Below are 8,693 nucleotides of genomic sequence, written 5' to 3' on the forward strand. Positions count from 1 at the left end.
CGTCACATGTAGAATTTGGTGTTATGTCCTTGTATAAGTTGATGCTTTGTTTTCATCCCTTGTTAATTTTTTACATTGAACTTTTTCAATTTATTCGATCTGACGTTCAAAATTTGAGAAAAATATGTGAAAAATCAAAATTAATGTGTGATAGCACTATCCTACATCAATTATATAATGGCATAATATACATTGTCACCATTGTGCAAAGCACGGACTTGACTCATTGTGTGTTAAGTGTCGAGCTATGTATGGCCCTTAAAAAAGTCGTAATCACTTTTTGGCTTTTAGCTTTTCGTTCTTTAGCACTTCGCTTTGTTTTTTTTTTTTTTTTTTTTTAGGAAATCAACTTTAGCACTTCTCTTTATCTAAGTTGTAAATTATGTGTAATTCATCTGTCGTTCTTATAGAATCAGAATTAAATTATTAAATAAGACTGGTATATGCTGATTAAACTGTAGATTACGTAGCTGCCCCATCAGATTCCTGTGACAAGAACTTTCCAGCGGGTGCGGTACAAATTAGTCCACAACAATAACATTTTAGGTAATAATATAAAGAACAAGTTAATAGTAATAAATAAATAATATAAAAATATCACTTAGTACTACAGTCTGATGACATTCCTCTTCACTTGAAAGTAAAAGGTCTTAGATTCGATACCAAATTAGGCTGCCCATTATGTGACTTAACCGAACTCCCCACCTCCTTAATGTTAAAATATCGATATACTAAAAAAAATAATATAAAAATGAAATGAAGTTTGGTTTGGTTTGATGAAGTAAACCTGATAATAAACCATGCAGAAAAATGCCATGCATGTCCTTCTAGATGGCATCGTTTTGTTTTGTTTTGATGACATTTTAAATAACAATAGTGTGTCTCAGAGCTTATTTGTTCCTTTTAATATTATTTACTCTTTTACAAGCGATATTGGAGAAGGCGGTGGTAGTCAAGAACATGACTCATGGCCAGACATGGTAAAAGCGATATTGTACACATTCATAATTACATGAATGTTTCAGAAAACTTTTGTTGTTGTTTTTGTTAAGATTCACATATAGTATGAACTGCGGTTAATTGCTTTTGGCTCAATAAATATTTCAAATTGTAAGACCATCTGTAACACTGATGTTAAAACTTAAAATTTGTGTTTTAGCACCATTTCTTCCCTAACAGGAGCCTTAGTCTAAATCCAAAAACAGGTCACATATAGCAACAGCACCATGCTTAAAAGGAAGTGAAGCTCACAAATTGGTTCAGCAATTACATGATATCAGAAGCTGCAGATGCAATACAAAAATTTAGAATTTCACATAATTTTGGGTTGGAGATTGTCTAACTCAAGCAAAATTCTTCTATATGATAATCGGAAGGGTGAGGCAAGTGTCATTTTTGTGTCTGTTATCGTGTTGTTGAATTTCCTCTGGCTCAAATAATGGGACTGCATAATTAGCAAACACAGTTGCGTGGAAAACTATGCCAGGGGTAGGTGGATTAACATTAACAAACAACTCCGTCCCAAATTTTCTTTGGGATGTTTGAAATGTCGAGGACAAAAGGAGAAAGTTTCAATCACTTGGACTTCATTCACAGACAATGTTTTGTGGATTTGGATCCTCTCACGAGCAAGGGAGACGGATCCTCTTTACTCAAACACACAAATCGTTGAATTTTGATCAAACAACTATAACTAAAAGGTTCATTTCCAAATCCATTTTCTGTCTACCACTCGAAGAAAATTACACTTGTTTGGACTTACCCACTAAGAAAAATGAATAATTTTCAACATAAGTGGGTCTTGGGATTGATGACTAAAGGGTTAAATTCAGAGTCTTCTTCAACATTTCTCAAAGATATCACTGTTATGTACGACAATCATACCAATCTTCCAGAAGGTGGAGCCCACGTGTCACCTTGGGACACATAGACTGAGTGCGTTGAATCTTCCTCGAAGATTGACAAAATACTTATTAATAAATCTTCATTAGAGGTGTGTGCACGAGTAGGGTTTTTCCTCATTCTATTATCGTCTCATGTGTTTCTGTTCTACTTTTATATAAAATTTAAAAAAATGAAATGTCGTAATCATAATCGTTTAAATAAAAAAAAATAGAAAGAGACAGAAATTAAAAGAGGAGAGAAATCTATTCGGATTGCAGTGTTAGAACGTTTATTTGTGAGACAGATTGTCTGCCCTCCCACTTCCGATGTTCTTCCGTGCCCTCCTATTTTGTGTTGTCACGGTTAAACCACGTCAACATTTTATATTATTTTTTATAGAGATAATAAAATAAAAATAAATAGTAATATAAAATGTTGACGTGATTTAATCGTAATCGCATAAACAGAAGGGCACGGGAGGAGACCGAAAGTGAAATGGCAAACAATCCTATTCCTTATTTCTGACTCCGGAAGAATAATAAATGAATGATAATTGTAAAGGTCGTACCTCTTGAAGCGCGTGGGGGTGGGGGGCAGTTGATAGTTCAACATTATCCACATTTTTGTGTGAACGATTTTTATTAAGGTCAAGAAGGGCGGCTTCACGCTGCCGTGCTTCACCCACATTCTCCATTTGTTTGATTCGGTAGTCGCGGTCCCTACAATATTTCAGATACATTAACCCTTAAACTTTGTTTATAAAAATATAAAATTTAACGGTTAAAACGAATATTCCATGCTCTAAAGCGTCAAAAAATTTTGTATTTTTCTGTTTCGAAAACAAAAATAATTATTTTCATCATTTGCCTCCTTTCTCAAAAAATGAAAAAGAAAATCCCTTAGGCAAAACAAAGCTATCAATTACTACGGGGTGATCCAGTGGTTGGGGGAGAATTTCAAGCTTGTTTTTCATACGACATATCGTGGGTTCGATTCTTACCGATGGTGAATCGCATGATGGTGTTCCATTTGTTTGATTAGATATTTGTGGTTCCATACAATATTTTAGATATATTAACCCTTAAATTTTGTTTATAAAGTTGAACTGTTAAAATGAAGATCCAATATTTTGAAGCATCCTAGAAATTTTGTACATTTCTTTTTGGAAAATAAAAACAACTATTTTCATCATTAAAATTTTTTTTATCAAGGATATAATTTTTTATAATCTAATAGTAAGGTATACATCTTCATCAAGAAAATTAAAAAAAAGAAATTTGGACAAATCTCGTCCCATAAAGAACCACCGTGCAAGGCAGCATGGGAAGCAACCGCATGGGCAACAAGATTGATATATTTCTCAAAAAAAGAAAGAAAAACCCTTAAACAAAACAAACCTATCATATCTTATAGTCGGTAGGATATAATCAAACTTAAAACTTCGAATGCAAGGGTAAACGTTTTTACCAACTTCGTCGAACTGTATCAAGCATATAGGAGCTCCCATTTAAAATGTGGGACCAACTTGCTAGCTTGTGATGAGCTTGGCTACTATTTTTTGCCATCTCTTGTTCTATGTTACAAGTGTAGATGCATTTCGTTAGAGTCATTGCATTTGGCTCTTGTTAACTTCAAGTCAAATTAAGATGACCCCTCCATGCCATGTCTCCTGCTTAATTAGCTGCGTCCTTCTCAGTTGCTTCCGGTACGTCTTCAACCAACAACTAAAAGTGGCACACAACTCATCTCACACAACAAAAAGAAGTGGAGAACAGAGGCAAAAAGTGGTGCTGATACACAAGATCTCCTTTCCAGCAATATTACTCACATACATAACTTTTAAGCCGATCAGACAAAAATACAAGTTGGAATATTCCCAATAATTAACAAGAGAGGAAAATAATTATTATAATAATAATAATAATAATATTAATAGTACAACCACCACAAGACAAGGTACCATAACTGGGTTAAATAATGCGGTCGAGAGAGTAAGGCCAACAAACAAAGCCAATAAAATACATTTTATATATGAAATACAGATAAGTTTGGAAAAGCAGACTGCTTCCAAATTAATTTTACATATTCACGACAAACCGACCTTGATTAGAAAGTGGTTTACTTGCTGAAACAAAGCTCATTCTCACACTTTTTTTTTTGAAATAATTATTTTTCGACGGATAAAAATCTTTTTTGGCTGCGTTTTTAGAATGATTAAAACAACATTTTCTGACAAAAAACAAGAGTTTATATTAGGGTTGTTTGATAAACTTTTTCATTTTCAGTTTTTTATTTTTAGCTTTCGCTTTCTCTAAAAAAAACTTTTTTGGTAATTACTATCAATTTTTCAAATAATTGCAAACAAAAAGTGGTTAAAATGAAATAGTTATCAAACATCAGAGTAGAGTGTTTGATAGCGTTTATGAAAACTGTGTTGTTTACTTCTATGGAGGATGTTACTTAAAGAAACAACTTCCAATTGATTTTGCTCAAAGATTTTTAGTAAAAATCTGAAAATGGAAGTGTTTTACCACTCAAGTTAATGGAACGTGAGCACTTCCAAATTCCAATAGGTCAAATTAGTTGGTCTGTAAATTTTGCAAATTTGTTAATGCTTTCGAAGCTTCCTCTTCTAATTTGGTCTTTTTCTTTTGGACCAATCGATATTATCTACATTAAGGAAAATCAAAGGAGGGAGGATGTGCTTAGCCTCATAATGAGCTAGCAATTATGTGGTTCAAATTCGTGTTTAACGAGAATCGAACCTAAATCATCTCATTTACAAATAAAGAAAAATATCATTAGACCGTAATAATAAATGGCATCTTCTAATTTAGTCTTATGTAAAAAGAAAAAAATGTTAGAGAAATCACGGTAGCAGACACTCCATGTGATGATTATTGAGAGTTAATTTTTTTTTTTTAATAATTTACACTTTGAAAGTGGTTAATGATTACATCCACTCGTTCATCTCATACGTTAAAAATGGTACACTCTTAAGACTAACTTCCACCCTTCCCTCTTCAAAATTCCCCGCACTCCCCAAAGTCCACTCTCCCGTCAACCCCACAAAAATGTCGTCGTCGACAGACCGGAGAAAATTCCATCTACCCCTCCACATCCTCTTCCTCCTCCTTTGCCTCCTCTCCGCCGCGGCGGCCGACGAGCTTCAGATTCTTCTCACACTCAAATCCGCGTTCCAAGGTTCAAACACCAACAACATATTCAACACATGGAAGTCCACCAGTCCCGTTTGCAGCTTCACCGGAATTGCCTGCAACGAAAACGGATTCGTTCGAGATATCGATCTTTCGAATCAGAACCTATCCGGGTTTCTTGCGGCGGACGCAATATGCCAGCTCAAATCGTTGGAAACGCTTTCCTTGGGGTTCAACTTCTTGGACGGGACAATCAAAGAGAACCTGAACAACTGCGTAAATTTGAAGTACTTGGACTTGGGCCACAACTCGTTCTCAGGATCGTTCCCCGACATATCATCCCTGTCCCGGTTAGAACATCTTCATCTCAACAACAGCGGACTTTCGGGTACTTTTCCATGGAAATCATTGGCGAACATGACGGGTTTGATTCGACTGAGCTTGGGAGACAACCCTTTTGATCAAAGCCTATTCCCAACCGAGTTGTTGAATCTGAAGAAACTCAACTGGCTTTACTTGGCGAATTGCAGCCTCGGAGGTCCGATTCCGAAGGGAATCGGAAACCTCACGGAGCTTATCAACTTGGAGTTATCCCAAAACAATATCGTCGGAGAAATCCCATCCGAGATTACAAAGCTCAACAAGCTCTGGCAGCTCGAGCTCTACGACAACAAGCTCACCGGGAGGCTTCCTTCCGGCCTAGGAAACCTCACCAACCTCGAAAACTTCGACGCCTCCGCGAATCGACTCGAAGGCGATTTGTCGGAGCTGAGATTTTTGGAGAACTCAGTTACCCTCCAATTCTACGAGAACAATTTCACCGGAGAAATACCTGCCGAGTTCGGGGAATTCAAGAAGCTTGTCAATCTGTCCTTGTACACGAACAAGCTGACCGGTCCTCTGCCTCAGAAACTTGGCTCTTGGTCCAAGACTGATTTCATTGATGTCTCTGAGAACCTCCTGACGGGGAGTATTCCGCCGGATATGTGCAAGATGGGGACGATGAGAGGCTTTTTCTTGCTCCAGAACAACTTTACCGGCGAAATTCCGGCGAATTACGCAAAATGTTCGACGTTGAAGCGGTTCAGAGTTAACATCAACTCGCTGTCCGGTGTTGTTCCTCCTGGAATTTGGGGGTTGCCGAATGCGGAAATCATCGACCTTACTTCCAATCAATTCCAAGGCCCGATTACTTCTGACATCGGAAACGCGAAGACGCTTGCGCAGTTGTTCGTCAGTTACAATCAGTTATCTGGCGAGCTGCCGGATGAGATTTCCAAAGCAACATCTTTGTTGTCGATTGTTTTGAACAACAATAAGTTTTCGGGGAAAATCCCGGGGACTATTGGTGACTTGAAGCTTCTGGGGACTCTGTATTTGCAGAGCAACATGTTCTCTGCTTCGATACCAAAGTCTCTAGGAAGCTGTGATTTTCTGAGTGACTTAAACATTGCTGAAAACTCGCTTTCCGGTGACATCCCATCATCGTTAGGCTCTCTTCCAACCTTGAACTCTCTGAATTTGTCGCGAAATCAACTTTCGGGTGAAATCCCGATGAGCTTAGGATCTCTAAGGCTAAGCCTTCTTGACCTATCACACAACAGGCTCACCGGCGCCATACCAAAATCTCTGTCGATTGAAGCTTACAATGGTAGCTTTTCTGGTAACTCCGGTCTCTGCAGCACGGACGTGAGCTCATTCCCGCGGTGTTCTTCTAGATCGGGGATGTCCAAGGATGTCCGGACGCTAATTATTTGCTTCTCGGTAGGTTTAGCAATCCTGCTTGCGTCCCTCACATGCTTCTTGTTCTTAAAGAAGGGAGAAAAGGACGAAGACCGTTCATTAAAGGAGGAATCTTGGGATGTGAAGTCTTTCCATGTGATGAGCTTCACTGAGGGTGAGATTCTTGATTCCATTAAGCAAGAGAATCTTATCGGAAAAGGGGGTTCCGGAAATGTTTATAGAGTTTTACTTGCGAATGGCAAAGAACTCGCCGTAAAACATATATGGAATACCAATCCAAGTGGCAGGAAAAAGTTCGAGAGCACGACCCCAATGCTTGCAAAACGAGGTGGGAAGTCCAAGGAATTCGACGCTGAGGTGCAGACGTTGAGCTCAATTAGGCATGTGAATGTGGTGAAGTTGTACTGCAGCATTACCAGCGAGGATTCGAGCTTGTTGGTGTATGAGTACATGCCGAATGGAAGCTTGTGGGATCGGCTTCATACATGCCAGAAGATGAAGCTTGATTGGGAGACAAGGCATGAGATAGCAGTGGGAGCAGCCAAAGGGTTGGAGTATTTACATCATGGCTTGGAGAGGCTGGTGATACACAGAGATGTCAAGTCTAGTAACATTTTATTGGATGAGTTTTTGAAGCCGAGAATTGCGGATTTTGGGCTTGCCAAGATTGTTCAGGCCACTGCAGGCAAGGACTCTACTCACGTTATTGCCGGAACACATGGCTACATTGCTCCTGGTTAGTCAAATACTCCATTCATGGAAATATTTTAGTACTTTTGAGTTCATTAATTTGTTATTAGTTGTGGCTAATGTGATTTTTAAATATGCAGAATATGGATACACGTACAAAGTGAACGAGAAGAGTGATGTGTACAGCTTTGGAGTGGTACTAATGGAGCTAGTGACGGGGAAAAGGCCGATAGAGGCAGAGTTCGGGGAGAACAAGGACATAGTGAGCTGGGTAAGCAGCATGCTCAAGAGTAGAGAGAGCATATTAAGTATGGTGGACTCATATATTCCAGAGGTGTACAAGGAAGAGGCTATCAAGGTGTTAAGAATTGCAGTTCTGTGCACGGCTAGGCTGCCGGAGCTAAGACCCTCCATGAGAAGTGTGGTTCAAATGCTAGAAGAGGCTCACGAGACGTTTAAATTGCTCAAAATTGTTATCGGCAAAGATGATGCCGCTGGTAATAAGAAAATGGAACTAGTGAAGGGTATAGAGAATTGAAACTAATCAAGACTCCTGCCGCGCTTTGAAAATTAATTGGTCGAAGCAGCCCAATTACGAGAGCTGAGATTGCCTGTAACATATTAGCCAGAGCCTCGGATTATTGCATTTAGATTATATAGATATGTATGTTTGCAGTTTTGTGGATGTAAAATAGTTGCAGGACTTTTTGCACGATATGTATGTATCTACTACTACTAGTTAGTCCCCTTGTTCCCTTCAGGCTACTGTAATTTTCAAACTCTCGAGCCTAATTGAAGGAAGGCTACTGTAATTTGTTTTTGTTGGGCAATTGTAACTTGTATAATAAACAAGGTTTGCATCAGTGTAAGAGTTTGGTGAACGGATTTTACTAGAAATAGTCGTTCACGCACGCGGTGGCTCCAATGCAAGTGTGACCTCGACCGCGACTGTCCGAATCCGATTTTGGGTCATGAACTGTAAGGTTCAAGCAGCTGGGTGGTAGCATATCGTTGAGGTAGATCTTAAGAGATTTAATGGTATATTGGTCTTGAGCTAGCAGCCTAATTGCTTGGTTGCTGTAACAAGAATTTGATTTGTTTAGTGTAAACATCATGATGGTTGGAGTAGTAGACTTCAAATTTAGGTCAACAGCGGTCTACGCAATGCTTTTTTTCCTTTTTGTTTTTTATTTTCTGGCCGACATAGGAAGCAAGTAG

The 8,693-nt window shown here is 38.6% G+C and overlaps 1 protein-coding gene across 1 annotated transcript; it reads left to right on the plus strand.

Annotated features, from left to right (window-relative positions):
• Positions 1–4,877: 4,877 nt before the first annotated feature.
• On the plus strand, positions 4,878–8,338 carry LOC126601790 (receptor-like protein kinase 7). Its single transcript, XM_050268552.1, has 2 exons — positions 4,878–7,521; positions 7,616–8,338. Exons 1-2 carry the CDS (start codon positions 4,959–4,961, stop codon positions 8,011–8,013), a joined length of 2,961 nt encoding a protein of 986 aa, XP_050124509.1. The 5' UTR covers positions 4,878–4,958; the 3' UTR covers positions 8,014–8,338.
• Positions 8,339–8,693: the final 355 nt, after the last annotated feature.

Source organism: Malus sylvestris, chromosome 15, assembly GCF_916048215.2.
Source record: "Malus sylvestris chromosome 15, drMalSylv7.2, whole genome shotgun sequence".
NCBI lineage: Eukaryota > Viridiplantae > Streptophyta > Magnoliopsida > Rosales > Rosaceae > Malus > Malus sylvestris.